The sequence below is a fragment of the Vidua macroura genome, chromosome 3 (assembly GCF_024509145.1).
Source record: "Vidua macroura isolate BioBank_ID:100142 chromosome 3, ASM2450914v1, whole genome shotgun sequence".
NCBI classification, from domain to species: Eukaryota; Metazoa; Chordata; class Aves; order Passeriformes; family Viduidae; genus Vidua; species Vidua macroura.
This window is the reverse complement of record NC_071573.1, coordinates 3435998-3462337: the sequence shown is the minus strand read 5'-3', so window position 1 is coordinate 3462337 and position 26340 is coordinate 3435998. Positions and strand designations below refer to the sequence as shown.

General features: G+C 40.6%; 1 protein-coding gene across 1 annotated transcript; it reads right to left on the bottom strand.

The window, feature by feature from the left end:
* Positions 1-1639: 1639 nt before the first annotated feature.
* On the bottom strand, positions 1640-25994 carry HNRNPLL (heterogeneous nuclear ribonucleoprotein L like). Its single transcript, XM_053972406.1, has 13 exons — positions 25682-25994; positions 17308-17426; positions 16957-17194; positions 13662-13747; positions 11727-11823; positions 11554-11626; positions 7545-7616; positions 5832-6049; positions 5550-5671; positions 4716-4917; positions 3782-3839; positions 3577-3675; positions 1640-2423 (listed from the first exon to the last, which is right to left on the bottom strand). The coding sequence occupies exons 1-13, from the start codon at positions 25886-25888 to the stop codon at positions 2368-2370; spliced, it is 1647 nt and encodes a 548-aa protein (XP_053828381.1). The 5' UTR covers positions 25889-25994; the 3' UTR covers positions 1640-2367.
* Between the last annotated feature and the right edge of the window lie 346 nt (positions 25995-26340).

Genomic DNA, 26340 nt, shown 5'->3' with positions numbered 1-26340 from the left:
CTCTCTTTTCTGCTTTACATGGCACAGGATACTCAATTTGGACATGGGCCTTCCAGCTGCTATCAAGTCCTCTATGACACACCCAGAACCATGCTCCATTTGACCTGGGAAGACACAGGAAAGATGCCTTTCTCCTGAACATCTTAGGCACTGAATGCTGTGATCCACTGAGGACACCAAAACATTAAAGTGCATTTCTTTTCTCTTTTTTTTTTTTGTTTTGTTTTGTTTAATGAAACCAGAATGTTTTACAGGTCACTCGTCCCACACTGCAATTTGAAAACAGACTGTTTTTAATGCTCAACTACAAATGACTTTTGGAACTACATTAACACAACCAGCAATGGAAATTATGGAAATTGTGACAGAAGAAACAGGCTTCCACAGAACTTTCAAGTTGATTAAAGAGAAATGAGAGGTTGGGAGAGAATTTTTACAGTCAAAACACTAAGCAGCACAGAGCATTTCACCAGCAGCAAGACATGGCATGTGGACTTCTGTGCTGGAGCAGTCTGGAAGCAATTTCTGGGGAGAGAGCACTGAGGCTGAAAGTGTCTCAGCAGTGCCCCTAAAATGAAAGTCTCGTTGCCACCTCACAGACAGGAGGCTGGGATTATTCCAAACCCTGTGCTGAAAGACCTGCCAAAGAACAGCTGGTTTTCAGTTCCCAGTTCAGACATATTAAAAGCCTGATGTGAATATCTAAAACACTTGTTACCTGAAGCACTTCTTACTTGAAGCATGAACAAAACGGAGGTAGACAGGGCAAAAATGAATCATTGTTGATGAGAAAACCTGAAGGACATCTGACACATTTTCCCTTGTATAATGAGGAATATTGGCCTTGAAATTAAGAATGGGGAAAATCCAGTCTCTATTGATAAAGATGTGCAATGCCCACAGCCTGTAAACATCCTACAACACAAGCACTCTGCACAAATCATCTTGCTTAAAGGATGGATATTGATAAAATCCATAAAGACAGAACAAAGAACTTGTAGGAGAAAGCATAAAATAGCTGATAAAGTAACTTCTCTGCAATGACTAAGAACAGAACTGAAAGAAGCCCTCAGCAGTGCACTGCAAATTCAGGAAGGGGAACACACACAGAGCCTAGGACAGCTCCCAGCTCCCAGGCTCCACTGCTTGGATTCCTCTTTCTGGGGGCTTAGCCCAAACAAGACACAACTCCAGTTCCAGAAGACAGGTTTCAAAGTACTGGGACAGAACAAATTATCTTCTCCAAAGTGAAAGATTTCTCACCTCATTAATTTCACATCACACAGTCAGTTGCTTTACCTGAATCCCACTGAGATTACCTCATCTTAAGCTACAGACAAGCCAAGACTATTCACTCAATGAATTCTATCATGGTCATAATAGATGTTTAAGATAAATCAGACAGAAGAAAACATTGAATTAACTGCCCAGGTATGAAAGGATATGATGTGGGAGGGTGCTTTCTTTTTGTTTTAACTATTTTTACCACCTTGGTTTTTGTGATCCATGTTGTCACCCCCTCACGACTTTTACCATTTAGTATTTATCATAACCACTGCTTTAAAAAAAGAGTCAAAAGGATATGTTAAACACCAAAGATTTAAGTTTAAATCATGGAAAATGAGGATGAACACATTGATACAGGCTTGCAATTTTAATTTTTAAAAGGCCCCTATGGTGGGACTAGCTGCAGATGGCATCATGCTAATGCAAATGGAAAAGAGGGTTTAAAAAAAAAAAACAAACCAAAATCACTTTAAATAAGTATGAATTCTTACCATATACATGTACATACTTAATAATTTTCTACGTTAGCTCTGTTTGAAATTATAAATCAATTCTGTACTACTAAAAGTTCAGTATGTGCAACATTAACCCGATCAAAGCATTTTATAAATACAAGCTTCTTTTTAGTATTGCAACATACTTCACTACTTAACATAATGAAAAACAAGTTCTACATTTAAAATTCTGCTGTAATAGTTCTATCTGCCAATTAAGACTACAAATGGAAAAATACTTGCAAATCTTTAATGTTTTGAAAATGCAAATATATTTCATTTTTTGAAAAGAAACAATCTTGTTTATCCTACTGGTGCTTCTTTAGACATTTGAAGATACTACACTAACAAAATACAAACTTTGTAGTAAGCTTACAACATGTACTTCTCAGAGGCAAAAATAAAAAAAAAATCTGGTTTGTATTTATGAAGGAACATCCATTTATTATAAAACAAGATAAAAGATATTAGAATTGAGTTGAAACAAGGCAACATTAGAACAACCACTTTAGAGCTTTGTGAACGAAGTGTAGTTTTTAACTTGCAAATCCAGGTGAACGTAGCTCTTAACATGCTGTCCTCTTCTCTATAAATGGGATGAAGTAGAAAAGCAAAGCTTCAAGGTGTAAGGGTTGGAGCCATCTGTGAGGAGATAACACAGAACACACCGTGGGCACAGCTCTCCTGCTGATCCACCTTCCACAACCTGGCAGTTCACCAGTTCTGTGTGTTGCACACTCACACCCCCACTGGGGTTTGCCCTTTTCACATTGAAAGGGAAAGCTTTTCTGCTGTTACCAACTCTCCAAACTGAGATAAAGCTGAAACTGTGAACAGTGTGTTATCCATACTATCTGCAAAAGTACCCTGCCCCTAAGGTGCATTATTAAGAAGGTGGACCAAAGGTGTGGGGGAATAGAAAAGATTTAACCTGTTAACACTTCACAGGGAGACAAACTTGTAACAGTTAGGAGGAGGTAGTTTAAAATAATATTAGACACTGGCCTGGATTCAATATTATGTCTGGGAACACCTGGAAAAAATTACATTTAATTCAGTAAACTGTCTTAATTGTTCAGTGCAGATCTGGCCTATTATGTACTTGTTTAGCAAGTGAACTCACACCACTCTATTCTTGCTAGTTTGGAGCTAAATTCAGCTTGGCTTCACAATTTCTGGTTTCAAAGGAAATGTGCTACAGCAGCAGTAAATTGAGAGCAATGAGCTGAGTAACTTAAAGAATCCTCTGTTTAAGACATTGCAGATTTCTCTATATTTATTGTGAAAGAATCACAGAAGGGTTTGGTTGGAAGGGATCATCTCATTGGATCATCCAGTTCCCACCTCCTGCCATGGGCAGGGATGCCACACACTAGACCAGGTTGCTCAGAGCCCCATCCAGCCTGGCCTTGAACACTTCCAGGGATGGGGCATCCACAGCTTTTCTGGACAACCTGTGCCAGTGCCTCACCAGCCTCAGAGTCAAGAACATCTTCCTAACATCTAAAGCCTAAATCTCTCTGAGTTTAAAACCCTTACCCCTTCTCCTATCACGATCTGCCCATGTCAAAAGTCACTCTCCCTCTTTTTACAGGCCCACTTTTAAAGCACTGAAAGGCCACCATAAGGTCATCCTGGAGCCTTCTCTTCTCCAAGCTGACCAACCCCAGCTCTCTCAGCCTTTCCTCACAGGAGAGGTGCTCCAGCCCTCTGATCATGGTCGTGGCTACCAGAACCCTCAACTTCTCCAAAGGAAAAAAAAATTCCAGCAGTAAGATCAGAAAAATTTACTTACTTGGGACTCTTATCTGGTAGTGATTAAGTACAGTGAGAGCTTCCACTGCATCTGTCTTACATTCCCATTCCAGCAGACCAGACAGTGTTTTGGCAGAAGCTATCAAAATGAGAAATAAAAGGGGATCAGTAATGTCTCCTGACAGTGGATACTCAGATCAAAACTGGAATCAAGGAACTGCCCAAACAGGTCAAGTTTTACTTACGTTTTGGATCAAACACTTTGTATTTAATAAAGCTGAGAACTTCATGATCCTCACATAACTGTCACAAAAAATAAAATAAGAGGTAAAACTCCAGCAAAAGTGCACATAAACAAGTTAGCAAAAATTCCAAGTTCCTGGAAGAGACACACAAAAAGGAAGACTCTGACTTTTTAAGAGAGTTTGTAAGAATTTACAGCAAATCATTTAAAAACATGTTTAGAGTGGTAACTCTTTGGAATACCATTCTGTAGTATGTAAAACAAGGCTCCTGTATCTGTGATATCACTGCTATCTCCAGAAATGTATTTAAATAATAACAAGTTCTACTTTTTGACATTGCTACTCCAATACAGTAGCTCTGAAGTTGTTCACACAAGGACACCACTTGGGAACCAGAGTTCACTTTCAGACAGAGTTGGAAAAATATATTTTATTGAACTGAAAAAGAACTCACTGAACTGTCAGCAATCTCACCCCTGCCTCCACTTAAAGAGGCCCAGTATTGCATGTTTTAAGCATCCAGAGTTCATTTAGGATAAAAATGTGCCAAGGGTCCCAGTTGCATGCTTGTCTCCATTCCAAAACATCCTAGCAGGCATTAGAGGGAATCAGTAAATCCTTTGTGAGTTGTAGTCCTAACTTTCATGTATTTGGCTTTGTGTCTTTTCCTTTTCCTCCAAAACCCACCCAAATTAAGCTCCTCAACTTTATTTTCAAGATTTTGTTTCTCACATTAAAAAAATATAAACAAATAAAATTGAGACAGGAACTCCAGAATTGTAAACATATCCAGATGGGCTAGAAATATATTTTAAGGAACAGCTCTCTTCCAGTGGCTCTGCTACAAACCTCCCAGTTGTTTTTAAAAGCAGCACCATGAAAAGCCAGGACAGAGCCCAGAGAGCAGTGGATGTCAGTCACTCCAAGTGCTTACCTTTACAAACGTTTCCTCAGTCACACACAGGGGAACGTTGTAATAGTGCAGCACACAGGAGGGTGGCTGGATGATGTTCTTGGATGCTTGGCCAGCACTGGTGAAGCGATTGTTCTTACTCATGGCAAAATCCTTGTAACTACTCGTGCCGTCCTCCAGTTCAAATATCTGGCTTGGAACTACTGAGTGCTGCTTGGAAACACTGGAATTTAGGGATAAAGTTTCTTAAATAATTATGGTTATCACACTTTGCAGATTATTATCTAACTAGAAAAGAATTGATGTTTCTTTATAATAATTTGAAATAAATACAGTAAGAACAGGATGGGCTGGATTTGATACCTTCCTTGAAAAATGCAGAAAGAATGGCTAAGACACGTTAGGGAATACAGTTTATCAATGGCCAATTCATGTAATGCCAATATGCTTTATGAATGCAAATAAATAAAACTAAAAATGATAATAAATCTTAGAGTGGTTGGGGTTGAAAGGGACCTTAACCTTAATCCTTAACTCTTCCAACCTCCCTGCCATGGGCAGGAACAGCTTCTACTAGACCAGGTTGCTCAAATCCATATCCAGCCTGGCCTTGAACACTTCCAGGGATGGTGTATCCTCAGCTCTTTGGGCAACCTGTGCCAGTGCCTCACCAGCCTCACAGTAAAGAATTTCTTCCTCATATCTAACCTAAATTCACCCTCCTTCAGCTGAAAGCCAAAATAAACAGTTGCAAATTGGAAATCATAACGATAACAGAGAAATGTGATATTGTCCCTTTGAAATCTCATTCCATCTGCCCACTGGTGGACTATTAATCTGATAAAACATATTTACCAGACATTGAGTCTCTTTCCAAATAGCTTGACATTATTGAGATGTGTGACCGCTCTTTCTACAGCGTATTCATCACCCATTTCAACCAGTGCTGTGCCTGGAATAGTCTTCATAAATTTCACCTAAGACAGATAAGGTAAAAAAAACCATATACATTGCAACAAAGAGCTCAACCAATAGTTTTATAAAACATTAGGATATATTTTTAGACAATCTCAGACAGGCTTTTTCCAAAGCATTTGAAAGAAGTACAGCAGTTTCCAAGTTTCAGTTATGCCTTACCTTCTCAATGTTTCCATACAAGCAGAACAGGTTGAATACCCTTGAGCAGTTCATCTTGAGCTGATGCAACCCACTAACCATGACAACTGACCCAGAAGGATTCCCACCGTGCATGTAAGAGGAGGATGCCTGAGGCAAGGGATAAGCAACGAGTTCTGGAGTGTCCCGAGATCCCATGCGGTACCGGCTTGGCAAGGGCAACAAAGGACCATGGGAGCCTAAGGAAATGAAAGACCATGTTTTTATGTTGTTTGAAATCATTTTCACTGCTTAATCATGCATCAAAGCCCACATACATCATGTATATTTAATAGAAGGGTAGAAGGTTACAGCAATTGCTGAAAAGAAGATATTCCAGTATTTACAAAAATCATTCTCTTCCCTGCAGCGTGCAAAATATTTGAACAAAAACATATTAGAGGAAATAATTAAAATCAACATTCAGAAATATTCCCATCTAGTTGCAGAGCTACATGACACCAAGAAAGAATATTACAAAGTTGGGAAAACAAACCAAAAGGAGTGAGACAGAGGTCAGAAGATGACACAGCTCTTTTTCCCAGAGACATGAGATTAAGTCAGAAGCCTGCCTTTCTACAAAATGCTCCTTTGGAAGAAACAGGAATACTTAAACCCCCACAGTAATGCAAAATGAAGTGATCCTATTTTCCACTATAGATCAAGTTACAAGTTGAAATAGACAATTTCTTTTTTTTTTTTTTTCCTTTCAGTGATGAGACACTACTAGTAAGCAATACCTCTGTTCACAGAAAATGTCAGTATTACAGACCAAGGGGAGGATCCCTGTTTTTCTGAGACAAAAATAATGTGAAACTCACATAGCCAAGTATAAAAGGAACCTTCTGTCTTTTTTTTCCCCAGCAAAAAGCAGTAATGACAGGCAAAGAATAGTATAGGAAGAGATGGACACATTACTTAAGGTAGAAAGATGTATCAGAAGAGTGAAAAAAGAGTATCACTGAATCAAGATGGGACTTGGAAATGCTGGAGATTTGAAGAACCTTTGGAAGGGGTAGGTAGGATGTTAACCTACATTGTAAAATATCATAAATACCTTTGAAAAGAAAGAGGCAAGACAAATCACATTGCACCTGACAGCTGAGAGAGTAAATAACTAGAAAAGTCACATGTGAGTGGGGACATTTGTTTCTTCACCCTGAGGTCTTCGCTCAGCACATGAAAGTGACAGCAGGTCTTGCTTACAGAAAGCACTGGTAACAAACCCAGTACTTTATAGCACTGATTCCAAAACAACATTCCTCTACAGTCACATAGCTGTACCTTTTCTGAATCACCTAAATCAGAAGTGCAAATGCCAACAATTCATAGCTTTGCACGCAAAAACATCAGAGCTCTCTGTTGTACCAAACCACTGATCACGCTATGTTGCCATCTTCTAGAAGAAAACTGCTTTCCCAATCCAGATATCTTTTTCTACCCATTGCCAGGGTGATGGCAACTGAAAGGAAACTTTCTTCCAAGGAATAAACCAGGTTTATTGGGTGACAGGAAGAGGTGAGGCAATGAGTGCACACGGTTTCACTGAACCAGCAGTGTTTCAGAAGACAGACTGACAGCACTGCAGGTGAACTGCTCATGCTGAAGGGAACCACAGCCAAGCATTGATTAAATATTTAGAATTCCACAGAGCATGTAAGAAATCATTACCAGCTGTCATCCCATGTTACTTACCATAGCCATCATGTCTAAAGGATGATGGGTGCTCTCCCAAAATAGCTTGTCTCTGCCGGCCCTTCCCTCTGTCTAACGTGGGAAGGGAAAGAAATCAGTTTAGTATGCACAACCAGGCACTTGATTTCTCCAGTTAAGACACAAAGCTTCTAGTTAAGAAGTGAAAAAGTAATTTGAGTCCTTGTTAATTTTATAAACGATTTCTCATTCACTCTATGTCTAAAAACACAAGCTGTAGCCCTGGGACACCAAAATTAAAAGACTGCCATCTGTATAACAAATTGCTCTTAAGTTGATTGGGGGCAGTGGCCAATGAGGAGATGCAGACATTTAAAGTTTATGGAGATACCCAATAGTCCTCCTAAACAGACACCACACATTAGTATAGAAAACACCATACAGCAGGATTTACCCATGTGTCTCTTAAAACAAATTTGAAATGCAGTACTTTTGAAAGACAGTACCTGAATCATAATATTAGCTTCAACAGCAACACATTTTCAAAGTGGGCTTCTTTCAAGAAGTTTCAGCATAAGCCAACAACAACCTGTATTACATGGTTTCATAATCAGTAAACAGAGAGCATTACATATGTGTACATATATATTTACAGAACACCTACTGATTTATGGGCGTGCTGAAAGGATTGTACATTGTGGCATTATCAGCAGCACATAGCAGTTCAACTGAGGGAAAGTATCACTGAGTAATGCACTTAAACAACAGTCAATCCTTTAAGAAAACCCAGTTCTCTAGGATATAAAGTTAAGCAAGGGGTCTACATTAATGGAGGGAAGCAATGCCTCACAGCCAAAGCTGTATTTTCCAATCAGATCCATGATGCATGACAAAAAAAAAAAAAATCTAAGCTTCCAGATTTCTTTGTGGTAAGCAACAATTCTCTTTTACAATAAAAAAAAAAAAAAAAAGCCACATTGAGAAGATGGGGCAAGGCATTTATCAGTTTACAACAATTCTCAGGAAATTTAAGTATGACTGCTGAAAAGAGTAACTCCAGCCCAATGCAGTTGGAGGTATTTTCCCCAAAAAACAGGAACTATTTGATTACATAACAGTGGTAGATGAAAACACATGTGGCACCTTCTGCTCAGGATTTTGAGGCCAGGTTCCAAGTCAGATATTTACTTTGGCAGTAAAATCTGAAGAGAGAGCAGTCCTGAACGCTTTCAAATATATAGAAGAAAGATTACTGTCAAGTTTACTTTTCCACTCCCTTTTCAGGGTAACAGCTCTGGTTCTTGGCTCTAGAAAGCAAATGAGCAGTCAGATCAAGCATTTTGAGCATTTAAACTGTACACAGTAATCATCTTTCAGAAAAATCAGTTTTGTAATTCCATTCTGTGGAACTAATGCTTTGAAACTGCTCACAGTAAAATATAGTCAAGAATCATGTTCTTCAAATAAAGAATTCTGTGAAAAAAGTTTGACAAATAAGTTTGACAAAGGAGACTTGCACCTCCTCATGGTGGTGCAAGTCTCTCCTTGCCCCATGCTTATTCCTTCCTTGTACAAAGCCCCTGGATTGTGCCAGTACAAATACTTGTGTAAACAAGCACTGAAACACGAGAACAGATCTGTGCTTAAAACAATTCTGAAAGGAAAGGTTCTTTTTGATCTTGTTTAAGCTTGGGTTCCTTGATTTTTAGTTTTGTTTGCACATCAGGTCCTTGAGTCACTGAGCAAGCTGGTATTACCACCAAAAGAAATGCTCCAAATGACAGTTTGAAATTTCTGAATACTAAGTCAGGTGGGTTTATTTCATTCAATCTAATGCAATATGAGTTCATAGCAGCAAACACTTGTTAGGAAGTTTACTTTAGTGGAGAAAGACTATGGGCAATTTATTACCATAAAGAACTACAAACAGTTCTTAAAAGAAATCATTAGTAAAATGCATTTCCTTCCTAACATTTGAAGGGCAGGTGTGAAATTCTGAAAGGATTTATTGGCATGTCTGTCCTTGGAATGAAATTCCTCTGGGGTAAGATCGTTGCTGCAGTGAGAGCCCTGCAGCTCAGGTCACGCTCTGTTTAAAACCCAAAGAGTGCTGTTGCAAGAGTGAGTTGAAGGACAAATGCATAAACTCTTTCAAAGAAAACCCCAACTCCTGGATTACTTTATGAGCAAAACTGCTCTAGATGCCTGTTTTCTCAAGTACATTTCACTGTTCATTCAACCATTTATATTCCCATTGTCCACATAAATGGATGTGGATGATAGTAAACGAAAAATCATACTACATACAATATGTAATGATTGACATAGATATATATATATAAAATACAAGCCTAATTTTTTCCTCTTATGTGTAGTAGGGTGCTTATGTATAGAGAATAGAGACAGTAATAAAAGAAAAACAAAAGAGCAGAGTTCTTGAAAAGAGCAAGCCACACCTATCCTAAGTTTTTCATTTTCCACTGTTTGCTCAAGTTTGGGGAAGTTTCTGTTCATACAGTCATACATATCTTCAGACCAATTACATAATGCATTTAGATGCACAGTGTTACAAGTCAGCCTCCAAACACTGCAATGATCAAAAGATACAAGGGTCAAATTATACTTTCAATTTTTCAAATTCAAACCTTTAGACTTTTTTCTTGTCCTTGAGTTTCTTCAGAATCCCTTTTCTTTGACTCAAGAATTTGAGAAAAAAATTGAATCCCAATACAAATAGTCATAATCTACAAGCTGCAACCAATACTGTAGCTCCCTTGTTAACTTTTTACAAGAACTTCATTATGAAAAGCCAAGCCCTAAGTTTTTAGTTGTACAACAGTTTCACAAGCCCAGTGTCTCTGCAGAATTACTCTGAAAGTGCAAATCTCTTGAGACAGCCAAAGCCCTGGTTCTCATGTAGCCTTTGATAAGTAGATACTCTATCTTGGTCACATTGTCTTCACTTTTCTAACTTTACATTGAACATATTATTGTACATAGGTTACTGAACACTGCACTCAGTAGTTACAGATTTTTGGTTATTTTAAAATAAACGCTTAACAGGAGTTAGGCTAGACAGCAGTTTGACTGTACATATATAATCATAGTTTCCACTGACATGAGTTAAGCTCTGAGAATTTTTACAGCTGAGTACTTAAGAGACAAGTATGCCTGTACCAATTATGAATCTCCCTATTTTATTACTTAAGTATAGCTGAGGGGTATTATTATTATTATTTGTATTGCACTGCTCAGTTCCAACTATCTTCATATAAGGATTGAACTTCCCTACTACTAAACAATATTTACATTGTTAAGTCTGAATGCAACTCTCACATACAGCAAGTAATAAAAAGATTACAAAGTCAATGATATCAACAAGAGGTTCTTAATTTTGTAGGATCTCGATTTTTCGGTAATTTTAAGGGAAATAAAACCAGCATACATACAAACTTGAACAGAATGGGTACAGTCTATCATGTTATTCATCCCACACAAATCTGAAGTACTGAAAATGTCCTCCTTTAAAAACTTGTGGTGGTGGTGCATGCAGTATGCAGACAAGGTAAACTGCAAGTCTGAGGTTTTTCAGAGGGTTTTTTTGTTTGTTTGGGGTTTTTTATTTGCTGATGCCGATGTGGTGCATGATGAAGTGTAGAGTCAGCCTGCTGAAGTCCTCTATCCTTCTTAATGCCTTGTCCAACATAGGGGAAAAGAGTCCTTTCGAAGGAGAAGCAGTGTGCAAGTTTGTAGTTTATAAGGAATAGTCTGTGCCAGGTTTCCTCTCCTCCAAAGAGAGAGAGCTGCTTGGAGAAATGCAAGTCCTTGAGAACTGCGAAGGTGCTTGGAGGTGTGGGCTCCTTGTTGCACTAAGTGGCTCAAGCACACGGCAGTAGGGGGCACTAGGGCTCAGGGTTAATTCCCTGCGCTGGCACAGCCTCCAGCAGCACTGGCCTGCTTTGGAAGGACTGCTGCCACACAGCCTGACCACGTGTGAAGGGCTGGCATTAGTACAGTCAAACAGCTACAGTGAGAATGGATCACAACCTACCTCGGCGGCCCAGATATGGCTTAGTGTAGTCCCAGCTATCGTTGTCGTTCCTAATGACATTAAGTCGAGTTGGCTGTTCAAATAAAGTAAAAGTGAAAGAGGTTAAGCCTTGACTATATGCTTTTTTTTTTTTTTTTTTTGAGTAAAATTAAAAGAGAAGGTCCAAGCATTACCCTTGCATATTCAATTTTTAGTGTGCAGCATCCTGCATAGATATCTGCTCCATTGAGTGCAGCCTTCGCCTTCTGGGCACAAAACACTGATTCAAACATACACATCATGTTAAGGATCTTTTTCCCCAGGTGTCTCAATTCACATCCCTTTTATCTGATAGGGCCTTTTTACTTTTGTAGCCTGCAGGTATTTCACTATTGTATGTACTACAAGAACTCCACAGACACTTATCACAGTAGTTACTTTACATCAAAAAGGATTAAGTGTACACCCTTTTTAGCCCATTAGACAAAAAACCCCACATAACTAAAAGAGAGACTTGGAGTGAACAAATACTCATCTTGCCTCAAAAAAATGCAACAGGCAGATGCATGTACCAGGCTCCAAGTTATTCCATATGCTACTCATACTCCAAGATAAGTTTTGTGATTAGCAGAAAAATGTGCCTGAGCCTTGGCACATCACAACCCATGACCTCACCCATACTCAGTAATATATGGTGTCAGCAAGCCTGAACTTTGCAGCAGAACAGACCTCCTGCACGATGGCTTTAGTGACATTTTAGAAGAAGTCCAAAACAACAGAATGTGCCTTGGTTTTACCACATTCCTGCAGCCCAGCCTCTTCCAAAGTGACACAGGTTCACTGTGGAACTTAAAAATTAGAAAAGTTAAGCTTCCCAGACCTATAAGAAACTGACACTGGCCAGAATTGCACAAGTAATGGGTACTTCAAGTAGCATCTAAATTTGAGCAAATTTTCAAAGTTTTCAGGTAAGGCTTTTATTGAAGCTCACTTTCCTTACCACCCCCAACTGTTTACCTTGCTGCTGCATTACTTCACTCACATTTGTGAGTTTTCTTTCAATTGCTGGCTCGTTTCATTTTCAATAAAAGGCATGCTGCAGAATTTAATTCAAAGGACATAACTATGGTCGTTTCTGAGTGTGTGCAGGACCCTCCCCACAACTTCCCAAATCTCTCATAGGATGAAGAATAATCCCCAATTGTGCAAGTCATCTGATCTGACAATTCCATTTATGACAAACTTAACACATACAGTAAGTCAAATTATTGTCTGTTAGGACACACAGTTTAAGTTTTCTACGTAGATAAATAGCAATTAGTTTGATTTAATAGAAGTTAGGTAGTTCCCTTTGCCTGGAAAATCATCAAGGCAGCCATCACATTGGCAGCATCTGAAATCACAAAGTAATGCAAAATAATTTGGCAAATTTTGCCCAGATAACAGCTAAAAAAATTCATGTAAATAAAGCTTTAGAAGAGGGCTGTCAGAGTTTCATTAATTAAGGCCTAATCATATCAGCCTTTGGACTTCACAAACCACAGCAACACACAACAATTCTGAACATTCAACCCAAGAACAACTTAAGACTGCAAATAGAGTAAACAGCAGGATAATAGAGCAGGGAATTTCTTCAACACATAACGCCCAAGAATCAAGGTCAAGGATGCCTAAGTTGGTCTTTGCTTTATAAAGTCAAAATAATAAGACAAGCAGAACATACTGGGACTATTTTAGAAGAGTCTGAAGAAGACAAACTGCACCTCTGCAATCCTTTACCCATTTCTTGAGTATCAACACAGGCAGAAGCCATGAGACTTTTGTGTATAAAGGTGCATGTAAGGGGTTGTCAAATCTATGATATAATTCATGTCTGCAATTATTAGGCCTGAGGGACTATAAACATGGCTATCAACCACTGTTGATAATGCCATTTTCCTAACGAGATGAAATGTGCAAGTACTACTTTGTCTTATAGACAAACAAAAATTAGAAGTTACTATATCTTAGACAGAAATGAAGAAATAATTTGGTCTCAAAATCATACAGACTTTTTCTGACATTTGCATGTTAAACCCATTTGGAGTCAAGAACCTACAGAAAAAAAAAATCACACTCAAAAAGGATATTCAACCATGGCTTGTATTCCATTTCTCTTGAATATAACAATGCGCTGAACTTTTCCAACAGGGTTGCACACAGTGTACAAAACATCCTAAGGAAGAAGAAAAAAAAATTTTAGTCAGATGTGAAATTCCAATCACTTTTGGTCCCCAGAACATTTTCTTGCAGTGGCATTTAAATGTCAAAGAGCAAAAAAAAAGGCTTGTTAACTTTCCACTTCTTATTTTCCCCTCTATAATTAATACAGCCATGATTGGATTTTTCAGTCAGATCAGTAATGATCTTGTTTTACAGATCACTATACTACAGGCAATGAAATCTGAAATACAGGAAAAGACTTCCATGAGAAGTACTCATGCAAATACTGGTTTAACAAGTATCTTCAACAGTGTTAAAACCCAGTAACTGCATCCATGTCTCAAGCTCAGCTACCTTTGAAGCATTGCCCTGCAGCAGTTCAACCACAGCTGAGAGACAAAGTGACACTTGTAACACATTTCATAGGTTTCCAGCAGCTGAGCTCCTGTTCTTAGAGAGACTAACCAGCAATAGTTCAAAATGTAATCTTAGCTCATCAAAATGAGAATTTCAACAGTTTTCATTCACCTGAAGCAAGTGGGTGCTATGCTCCTTCCTTTCTTTTTATCTAAACCAAATACCTCCAAAATGATCATTCCAAGATCTTGGTGGACATCCTCAGGTTTATTTGGGGGTCAAGAGGGAGAAGTGGCAAAGGAAGTAGGTATAATATTTATTATACCTACAATACCATCTATAAATATTATGTTTTGCAGAGTGGAGGAGCAATTGGGAGGCAAAGGAGTAGGGGACATGTGGATTTCTTAAAAACTAAAACAGACACAGCCCACACAGCCTGAACCCATAAAAAATAAGACCTGTGAGATTTACAGCACGCTTGGCAGCACAAAAGGCTTCCCACCATCTCTCCTGTTTCAGAGAAAAGCTTCCTAGAAACTTTCTAGCTCCAGGTAACATTAATTTTCATAGGACTTTCCTTCACAGCGACTTAATTAAAACCAAAAAAACTGTCTTTCAAAATGTAAGGTCTACTCAAAATCCTACCAGTGTCATTAACCAGCAGTCACACACAGAGCTGGTTTTTTTCATTGTCTTTCATAATTCAGCTATTTTATATTACCAAATCAATCAAGTGGTTCCCAGACACAGTAATGAGGGCTATTTATTAAGAATTTAAGGACTTATATTATATACATATTAGAATATCATAATTCAGTTACCAAGGTACACCTCACCTTCCTCATGCATGTGGGAAAGTCTCTTTGAACACACAAATCCCTGAAAAAGTTCTGCCCACAGGTAAGGAAACAAGGAAACTGAACTTCAAAGACCTGTACATGACATCTTGGGCAAAACTTTTCAAAACACCAATGCCCCTATCACACAGGGATGAAAAGCAATTAGGAATTAAATACAGTTCATTTGCTCTTCTTGCCCTTTGCTGTTACATCCCTCAAAAAAGCAAAAAATGTTCTGTGAGAGAAGCTGATCACAACTGTAATTTTAGAACAATTCTGCTTCTGTCACAAGACGCCTTTGAACAGACCAATGTCTCCCCAAAAACTCGACCTTGTTTTTAAAGTAAAGCTCTTAAAAACTTTACAACAGTTTACTGCAGATATTCAGACTTGCCGCTTAAAACTGGTTGCAATTTTTCATCTCTTTTTTCTAACTGTAGTTCAAATTTAAGAAGAGTGTTGAAGAGGAAGAAGTAGTATTGGGCTTTGTGCCTTTTTTTTTTGAGGGGGAAGGATTTTTTTCAATTTTTGTTTTCTTTTGTTGGGGGTGGGTTTGTTAAATAATGCAGACTTGGCCTGAGGCATTCTTAAATTAACTGGTTTTTAACCCACAGGACAAGTGCAAAATTTGTATTTTTCTCACCACATTTTTAGCTGTTAAGGGCACAGCTGCTCTCCCCAGTTGCTGTGACCACACTGCCTTCAATGAGCTGTGCTGCTTGCCAGAAACTCTGGAAATGTGCCTGCTCCTAGCACTCATTTGTATATGCTAAAGAAACAGCTGGGGGCAGTGGGAAGGAAGAGGTTAGGGGTGGGTTGTTTGTTTTTAAAAGGGAGCTACTGTGCCAGAGGCTTCATCCTCAGAATTCCCATGGAATTCTCCTAGCCCAGAACCAGGCTTCTGCTCCCAGTTTCTTCAAGCATCCACCTTCAACTCAGCAGCTCATGCAAGGCAAATTTAAAATGTATGAATGAAACAGAGTTTCCAAAATATGTATTACAGTCACGTGCAAAGAATACTTTAACTCAGTCAGTGGATTGTTCACACAGCTCAGAGCAGGTTTGTTTTTAAACACTAAAAAGCAACTCATACCATGGCATGCTTTTCTATAAAGAAAATTGACAGGAAAAACAAAATTCATCACTCACTGATGAATCAACAGACAAAAAGCTATCCATACTCTCAAGACAGTGAAGCAGAAAGCATGATGTGGAACAGACTACTTGAGGTAATTTCAAGAATACTAAGTTGCAGTCAATTTGCTCTCATAATGTACAGAACATTAAATAAAGCTTAATGCTTGCATTAAGTTACTTCCTTCCACACACCCCAAACACTTTGACTGATCCATACCATTCTACATCCCTAAGAAAAGTGACTCATACTTGTATCATAGTACACAATTTTAGATTTTTTTCCTGAAATAGTTCTGTGCAATTTAACATCTATTATAAAATCTCCTATGAAAAATAAAAGCATTTAATGCATGATAAAACATAAATGCTTAAATAACAACAACAACAACAAAAAACCCGTGTCTTAAAAAACCATGTATGTGTGCCATTAATAAATGGCAATAAATGAGGATGCAACTGTATAAATGGTACAACTTGAAATACTAAAAAGGAAAATATGTTGGCCCAAATAAAAGTGAGGAAGATTCCGTCAAACTGGAGTTGATCATCAGAACATAAAGGTTTCACCTTTCCACAAAGGAAATACTTAAGAAGGACTGCAATAAAATAACCCTTCCCTACTGGAAAAAGTCCTTGCTCTTTAAACATACACCACTCAGAGCCTAAAGGCTCAATAACAATCTTGATGTTGTGGCAACACATTTGGAAATACTCCAGAAGCATGCAGCAACTTAAGCATTTCAAAATCCTCACTTCCGAAGTCTCCAAATGTATTGCAAAATATCTGTATGAGACTGAATCATCTTGAAAAACCTTTATTTAAGAACATGTGCATTACCTACGTGAATATACAAAAAAATAAACAAAAGAAGAAGACAAAACATACCACTGTAATTGGGTAGAGAGGATTCTGAATTGACAACAGGAGAACTTTATTCCCACCGGATGGGTCATCAGTGTTCCCCGGCCGGGTGATCCTCTTGCTTGTGGAGTAGTTGAAGAAGGCCTGCTGCCCAGCAATGTACACAGGTTCATCTGCTGCAAATGTCACACATTTCTTTGCACTCTCCACGTTTTCAAACTCCACCAGAGCCTGGCGCTTGAACGGCATCATCATGACGTAGCTGGTGAGGGAAACGGCACACTAAGGTTTCCTGCTCACTCAAAGCAACACCCAGGGCCCATGATGGTCATTCATGGCGTGTTTTTCTCCAAACAATTCCTAACAAAGACATACCATATGGTTCCAAACTTCTCAAGAGCTTCCACGAGATCTGCTTCCACGACAGATTCACACAGCCCTCGGACGTGGACGACAGGAGAAACGGAGACTTTGTGATGACTTCCCCCGGCATCCTAGCAACAAAATGACATTTTAAAATTCAACACAGAGCAAGGAACACTCCTATCATTAATTAAAATTAAATACTTGGTAGACACTACACTGGATCCAGAAGCAGCCATCTAAATGAACAAGCTAAGCATGTGTTAAATAATTTAACTTTTCTTTCCAAACGGATTGCCAAGTTCAGTTGCTGAAGTCTACTTAAAATAAAAAGCTTTTCAGATTTAATTAATCTGTTTGCACACACAGGATTTTTCTTGTATTAAAAAAAAAAGCAGCCATTTAACACTGATTGAATTGCAGGAGGTCTTACACACACCTAATTCATTAGGAGCATAAAAAAAAAAATTAGGACATAGCCAACAGCTAAAATATTTCTGACACTCTGCTTGCTGATGCCGGTATTTTTTTGAGACAGGCTGGGAGAATAAAAAAGCAAGAACAAATGAGGGCCATCCCTCATTGTAAACTGAACACAAATTGAGACTTTTTCCAACACTCCACAATGCAAGAAAATGCCAGCTCTGGATTATGGTTGAAATAAATCCAACCTGCCTTCTAATTCTGAGCACACATGTTTTTAAAACCTCACCATTTCTGTACATATGGGGCTCTTTTCACCCCAAGGCTGACTACTATTAATGGATCCAGACATCACACATTAGCACACAGAATTCCCACCATATTTTTCAGAGCTACTTTCAGACAAGCTCAATTCTGTGCAACTGAAGAACTGGGGTTGGAATCAGCTCATCTTTCCATGAAAACCCTGAAGTAAGGCTGAAATTTACCTTAAATATTCTAGGACATGGAGGGTAAAAAAAAAGAAAAAAAAAGGTAATCCAAAAATGAGAGATGATAAAAAAAATATTAGAGATAATAAATAAAGGGCACACTAAAATATACTGCAAATACCCAGCATCCAAATTTCGTATTTGTAACAGCAGTGTGAAGTTGATGTACTCAAATTTAGTGACAACATCAATGTGTTCCATCTAACAGATCAAGTCTTGTTGATTTTTCACTTAAGCAGCAGCACAACATCTTCTGGAACTTGAGAGAGATTCTCATTTGTAGCACAAAGGAGCATTGAGCTCCAATAATAACCACAATGATTGCTACTACTGTTAGACATTCCTCTCTTCTCTGTCCATTTGAACTACAGATGCCAGGAAAAAACACATTCCAGATAACTACAAATTGAGTCTTGTGTGTTTAACTCCTGTGGTTCCATGTACAGTTCTCACTGAACAATTACAGATTTTCTTTTCTTTACATCAAGGAATTGACCACTCTGAATCAAAAGCCAGCACTTCAGGCTTCCTCAGATGTCAGAACAATCAGCTGTGTAATATTTTAAGCTTACCTTACATTTTATTTGTTTGCAGTATGAAAGCATTTTAAGAGGCAACACATTTCTTTGAATAAGAACTGTGGCAATGCTGGGAAAACACCTCTGGTGATATTTGTGTAAGTTACCTTGTATCCTGAATCAATCAGCTCCGGTGTACAGCAGGAGCAGTGATCAAAGTAGTCACAAAAGGTTAATACTTTGAACTGCAAATGCTTAGGCAATTGCAGAAGGAACAGAACTACAGGAAGATTTTATTTTCAGCTTATATGTTCTTAATCCACATGCACACTTTTCAAAGCCGAAAAAAGCACCTGAGGAAATTTTCAAGAGAAAACTAACTTTTTCCTGCAAACCCTGTTACTCTAAGATGTTGAAATAACAGGCACCTTTACTTTATTTACAGTCTACAGAACAATCAAAAATGATTACATCAATTATTCATTGCCCTGCATACTTGCTACTATATTAAGACCCCAGTTAGTGCCACGGGGATGCATTTCCCTTTAGGTTTCTTTAATTCACTCGAGAAATCCTGTCTAATATTATTTCTGTCTAATCTCATGGTGAAGACAAGCAATGATTTGCTCATTGAAGCAGACTCACCACAAGGAATAGTTAGTAGCAACTTAGTACTTGCTACTCACTACCTTTTTGTACTAATACCTCCATAAATCACAGCAAGCTTTTCAGAGAATGGATACTCAGAAGAATATTTTGCTCTCCCTCCCCTTCCCAGCTCAAACTTCTGGTTTAGTTTCAGTTCATGCTTCTTTGTTATGCACATTCCTTTGTATTTTTATCTACTAGCAGGTACTAGTAGATACAAATCTTTCTAATAGTGCAAATTGTCTCGAAAATTAAGACTTTTGCATCTTCAAATCCGTTATCCATGAGTTACATGAACACATACAGGTGTCTGCAATTCTGCAGAGTATCAACAAATACAAATTTTGATTTCTGTTATCATTAAAACAATGTTTGGCTTTCCAATCCCAATTTCCTTCTCCCAAAACATCATACAGAAGGTGTTCTTTTAGCAAAATTTAGCAAGAGATTTAGAAAGAACAAAAAATTGCCATTATAGCAACCTGCACAGAAGTTTGAGAAGCACGGAATTAAAAAAAAACAAAAAACTCCCCTGAAACAAAGACAGAAAAACAACCCACCCACCCCCAAAAAAATCCCAAACACAAACAAGTGATATCTCAGCCACCTGCCATGAAGAACTTAAGGACATACCTACAGAGAATTTCAGAACCACTTTTATTCATATAAAACCACTGATTTTGGTGGCCAAATCAGAGGGTCTCTGCTTTACTCCAAATAGTTTCTGGCCAGCAGCAGTGAATGGCAGCACAAGAACCAAGCACAAAGCAGTGCCGAGCCAGGCAGCCTCAAACTGATGCTCACAGAGCACAAGGGTTGGTGAAGGATGGGGACACGTGCCACAGGTAGATATTTGGGTGCAAGGAAAGTCTTCAAAAAGGGCAGACACACATACTATTGTCAAACAAGTTTTGCAGCCACAGAGCTGCAGTATCAAGCAAATCTGGAATGACCCTGGACTTCAGGAGAAATAAAACCACGAGACCACATGAAAAATCAAACGTGTCTGCAGAGTGTAAAGCGTGCAGCTAAGGTCAGAACATTCACAGCTCATCCAACTGCTGCTGGAATTTCTCCCCAGACAAGAACAGTGCAGGATTTTGACCAAGATCTCACAGCTACTGTATCTTGAAAGCTACATGTGCTACAGTTGGCACGCAGACAAAGGTTACATCAAAGCATCTGCTCACACACTAACAACCACCAGTATTTCTCTGCCTACAAAGGAGTCTTTCAGAAACTCAGCTCCCAGGAGAGCACAAAAGCCCCATGCAAAACTCCAACACCACACTTGCACTCCACCAAAGCCAGGAGAACAGAGTAGCCAATGTACTGTACCATTAATATATATACATATATATATATATGTATATCTTAAGGGGATTTGAAAGCTCAATAATGATTTCTTGAAGAATCACTAGGCTGGACAGAAAATGCAGTTAATTTAAATAGATAATGGAACAGGCTTCCTGCTCAAGACCAGTAACAAGGACAGAAAAGGTTGTCCTCAAGAAAGAAACCAGGAGCATAAAAATCCTTACCCTGAAACAAAGCTGAGGCACAAAGGGAAGCACTGACATATCCAAGCAGATGAAGTACAAACAAGTGACTTCACATACCTAAGACTGCAACAGAAGCAGCTTCAAAGAACAGCTGTGGCATTTTAACATCCATTTTTTGGTGACCTACATACCTCTAGACAACATTTGAAACATATCAATGGTTTCTTGCCAACTAATTACAGTTTCCCATTCCAAAGAGAAAGAAAGTCATCATGGGCTGTAGGATGATGCCTGTCTTGCTCATCAACTCCAGATTAGAATTTTCTCACCAACTGTTTGGACAAAAATGTGTCCTTTATCCTTTCTCCAGTCAGACACTTTCCAGTCAGTAAACTCATATTAGACCTATTAATTTGTACTACCTTTTTTTGAGCACCTGTTTCTTTGTCTTTTCACTAATTACCTCCTCCATCTCTCTTTTTCCCCCCTCACTCTAAAAGGATGGCACTTCTTCTTATTCCCTCTGCCAAGTACCTAAATATACTCTTATTTAGCTTCTCACCTTATTCACTCTCAACTTTCTCCTCTCTCTGCATCCCTCTTAACTGGTCTGAAATTTGTTTTACAGGTACAACAGCACTGGTGGTGGGTGGAGGGAAGCATCTCAGAAGAATCAAGCAGACAAGACTAAGTTAAGGATCCACAGCAGTGGAAGAATGTATCAGTTTTGTATAGCCTGGATTTGTGATTTTTAAATTGTTTTTGGTTGGTTTAGGGGCCTGGGGGGCAGGGCTACAAAGAAGAAGGGGGTTAAGATTATTCACACCCCATACTCTGGAAGGTTTTGGATGAGGACTTTAGGTATCATTTCTCACTGTTTAATGCATCTCTACCACTGTGTCCTTTCAATGATTTCAACTGCTACAGAAAGAAATACCTGCACCATGACCCCTTCTGCTAACCCTGAACTTGACCTGAAATAGTCAGGTATTTGGAACATATCATTGTCCCAAGTCCCTTTCAACTGAAACAGTCTATTCTATTTTCCTCTCTGCTCATGACAATCTGAATATCCTTAAAAATATGTAAATAAATAAATAAATAAACGAAACCAAGCAAACACCATCCCAAAACAAAACCCTACACAACTCAACATCATCAGGAGATTCAGCCTGAGATACTGGAAGGAGAACCAGCCTGAAGGTAATATTTTGGATTTTTTTTTTTTTTTTTTTTTTTTTTTTTTTTTGAAGGAGGACAAAGGAGGGAAGATGATTTACATTTACTCAAAAAACAGCTTCTAGGATGGAGTTCATTTAAAAAATGGACAAGCACTGCAAAATAGGGTGATCTGAACTCGTTGCATTTAGGTGCTGTTACCATACTGCCTGTGTTAGACACGAAGCAACTGAGTTGCAAGGAGAGCTGCTTTCCTTTTAGCACCCAGGAGGTTTCAGCAGGGTGGCTGAGAAGGTGCAAGATCACATCCCTGTTCTACCTTGCAGCAGCTGATAGCTCTGTTTGTGTATTTAGACACCACATCTCACTTCCCCAGCTGTAAGAACAGGGATAACAGATCTTCCTGACTTCACAAGAATGCTTAGGAGTAGGTATGTCAGAGACAGCGAGGGAAGTGAATGCTACAGGTGGTATAAATATGACATTAATCCATGAAACCAGCATTTAAGGGAGGGACAGGGGATGGAGCTGAAAGGCCCTCAAAATTCCCTTAAACACAGCTCTCAGCCCACATTTATCCCAGTGTCCTGACCCTCTGCTACACTGCAATTCTGATTCCTCTGACAGGGCTTCACCACCACTCAACACTGCTTCTGCAAAGGTCATTCTTCCAAATCACACTCTCTCCCACTGAATACTTCTGCAGGAACACATCCTGCTCCTTCCATGGTCAACATCCTGGTCTGTTCCTGGCTCTCCTGGCTCCTCAGCCTGGAGATGAGCCATGAAGGAGAGGATAAACCTCTGGCTTACGAGAAGTGTCCCCACAAGTGGGAAACAAAGGAAAATAAAGAGCAAAATAAATGTTGGATTCCTTCTGGCTCTCACATAGAGATTTCTAGGCACCCTTTTCAAAAAATCAAACCAAAACAAACCCCACAACAACAAAAGACACAAAACAAAAAAATAGAGGCATGAAGGGCTTCTTCAGCCAAATGCAACAATCCCAGAACAGGAAACTGCCACAATAATAAATACAGCCCAGGAGGGTGACCCCACCAACCTGCCAGAGGAGTCCTAGCACAAAAGAGCTTTTATACAAGGGCATAAAACCCATATGAGTGTACAGTTCCCTGATATCTCAGTGCATATGTGAAGGAAAAATAAATAAAATTTTAAAATAATTTAAAAATAATTTTAAAAAACTCAAACACCCAACAAATCATAAGAGTGCCAGACTCCTATCACTCTTTACCCTGATCATCCATTTCTTATCATCATGTCACCATCATTTCCCATTTCTCCTCCTAATTCCCCATTTGCTATAGTTCCTCCTACTTATTTTTCTGCTCTCTTCTAAGGAATCCAGGACACTTACACTTCTTCCCTCCTCTCAGCCTACCTTCATCTTGTATGTCTCAACCACATACAACTTTTATAAGCTGAGAGCATTTCCCTGCAGAGGAACGAGTAAGATACGTCACAGAATACGTAAGTTTCCTGCACATTTCTGTAGCTGTTAGAGAGAAAAAACCATGAAAATTCACATTAACTAACTCAATAGAAGTGGGCATTTTGCTATTAAAAGCTTCACATAAAATTACTAACAACAGCACTTGTTCATTCACTTTTCATAACCCCTTTGATATTACAGCTTATGCTTAAGAAAGCAGTTTCATTTCCAACATCACGACAACTCCTGCCTCTCCAACACTGAATCTGTGAATAGTTTTACTAATAAATTGTCAATGACACAACCAGGTGCTGAAAACCCCCCATGTTCTGGACTTGCTACACATTTGTTTCAGTTTCTTTACTCACAAGCCTCAGCACATGCCATACTTGAGATCCAAAAGGTGAAGTTACGTACGCCATGCTCTCATTACCATGAAGGGTAAACTTGGATGAACTGAGACATCATGAAGACACTCTGAGCCAGAGCCCAGAAAGAAGGAAAAACAGAAATATAATAACTAGTTGATTGCATAAAAGTGCAGAAAAGAGGAAAGGCAAAAGCAGAATCTCCTTTCTACTTGAAACACTCACTGCATGACGTTCAGCTCTCCTACATGACAGACTTTCCAGATAATTTAAGTAAGTGTAAGGATTTCTTTCAGCACTGGCCTTTAAGACAGAGCACATTACTAAGTCTTGACTGCAACAGAGATGCTCTGTCACAAGTAACTTGAGAGTTAAAACAGTTCTCTCTGGAAATTTATTTTGTTACAGTTTATCAGGAGACTTTTGTAATAATGTGCTGCTTTGGGCTGGGGTAAGATTAATTTTCTCCACAGTAGCACGGGCTGTATTTTGGATATGTACTCGAAACAGTGTTGATAATACAGAGGTTTTCCTTGGTGCTGAACAAGAATCAAGGCTTTCTCTGCTTCTCCTGCAGCTCCACACGTGAGCACAGCCAGGACAGTGACCCCAAGTGACCTAAGGGATATCCCAGACCCTATGAAATCCTGCTCAGCATACAAAGTGGGGAAAGAAGAAAGGAGAGCAGGATTTTCCTCACTTGTACCCTTTTGATTCCCTCCCCCATCAGCCCAGGCAGGAGGCAGCTGTGCAGTGCTTGGTTGCTGGAGAGGGTTAAACCACGACAAATTTACCAGGCACCTTCTCTTGCAATAGATTTAACTGATGGAGAAATGGTAACAGCAAATGCTCCCTCATTAACTCATCCCAGTGGCAAGCAAGTTCATTTTAACAAAGCACAAAACGGGTATTCCAAATTTCAAGCTCTGACATGAAATCAATGTTTTCTTGATTTGGCTTGTTCAAGTAAGAAACAGAAAGAGCCATCAAGGAGAAAAATGGTTGCAATCAGATGGACAATTAGTTAGATAAGGAATCAAACAGCAGACAGAAAAGTCTCGTTAGCTCAAATTTATGGGTCAAGGGCTACCTTGATACTCAGATGCAAATTCACGAGAAAAGGGTACGTAGCAAAAAAAAAAAAAAAAAAAAAAAAAAGTGAACCATGGTCGTGTCCGTGAGGTAGGGAGAAAGTAGAATTAGAAATTAATTTTTAAAGGAGGCAATCCTTTAAAAATCAGCCTTATCGCCGTACGGCGCCAGACACAAAGGTAGAAGGGAGGATGAAAGAAGCCCTCGGCCGCGGTTCCAGCCCCCGCCGCCGCCCCCCCGCTCGGTGTTTCTATAGCTACGCTCAGCAACAGGGCCGGCACAAAACTCGCAATGGCGACACCCCGAAAGGCACCCAGCTGGCCGCGGAGCAGCGGCGATCCCGGAGCTCCCAAAGCCACATCCCTCACACCCATCCACCCCTCAGGCTGCCGGCTCGGCCCACGCCCGGGCGCGCTGAGGAACGAGCGCACGCCGGCGGCGGGCAGCGCGGAGCGGCGCAGGGACCCGGCCCGGAGCCCCCGCCATCCCCACCCCGCCGGAAGCGCCTCCATGCCTGGGAAGCGGGCAGAGGGCCCCGACCCCGGGAAGGCCTCGCGGCCGTGGGCAGCCCCCGCCCCTGCCCGCGGGGCAGCGCCGGCGGCGGTCGCGGCCTCGCCCGCGGTAGGGGCGGGGCGGGGCGGGGACGGGTCCCCTCCCCCTGCCGGCAGCCTGAGGGGAGCCGCCCCCTGCCCGCCGGCCCCGCGTCCCTCACCCCGCCCGAGAAGCCTCCGCCGCCGCCGCGCGATGCGGGGGGCTTGTCCCGCCGGCCGTCGCTCTCCTCCGCGCCGCTGTACTCGATCTCGCCTTCCTCGGCAGCGGCGCTGGGCTTCAGCCGCTTGGCCTGGCTCTCGTAGGCGCCGTCTTCCTCCTCCTCCTCCTCTTCCTCCTCGTACCGCTCTCCGGACGACGGCGACGACATGTCCGCGGGAGGGAAGGGGCGGCCGGCGGGGGAGACGACGCGGGAGCGGGGACGGAGCCGGCGGCGGCACCGAGCCCGAGCGATGCTCTGTGTCCCGGCCCCCGCACACGGCCCCGCCTCCCCGCCCGCCGCAGGCGCCGCGATTGGCTCCAAGCCGAGGAGGGAACGGGCGCGCCGCGGCGATTGGTCGGTACGCGTGTCCGTCAGGAAACGGCGCAGTTCGATTGGACAGGGAGCGCGCCCGTCACCGCGCTGTGGGGCCGCCTCGGCCCCGCCCCCTCGCTGCCGTGCCTGAGGGCTCGGTCGGGGGGAGGCGGCGGGAGGCGAACCGAGGGTCCCCCAGTGCCCGCCCCGCGCCCCCGGCCCGGGGCCTCTTCCTTGCCGATCACCGCCTCCGGCTGTCCCCGCCGCCTTTGTCTCCTTCCTAGAGCCACCGGCTGATGGGGCAGCGC

Bases quoted from the DNA above. Each gene is read 5' to 3' on its own strand.
- HNRNPLL (XM_053972406.1), bottom strand. From the start codon at position 25,888: ATGTCGTCGCCGTCGTCCGGAGAGCGGTACGAGGAGGAAGAGGAGGAG. The intron at 11,824-13,661 runs ATATCCTTTTTG...CATGATGTGTAT, and splicing joins GGAATACAAGCCATGGTTGA to GTTTGAATCAGTGTTTTGTG. The intron at 4,918-5,549 runs GTAAATATGTTT...CCTAAATTCCAG, and splicing joins GGAAAGAGACTCAATGTCTG to TGTTTCCAAGCAGCACTCAG.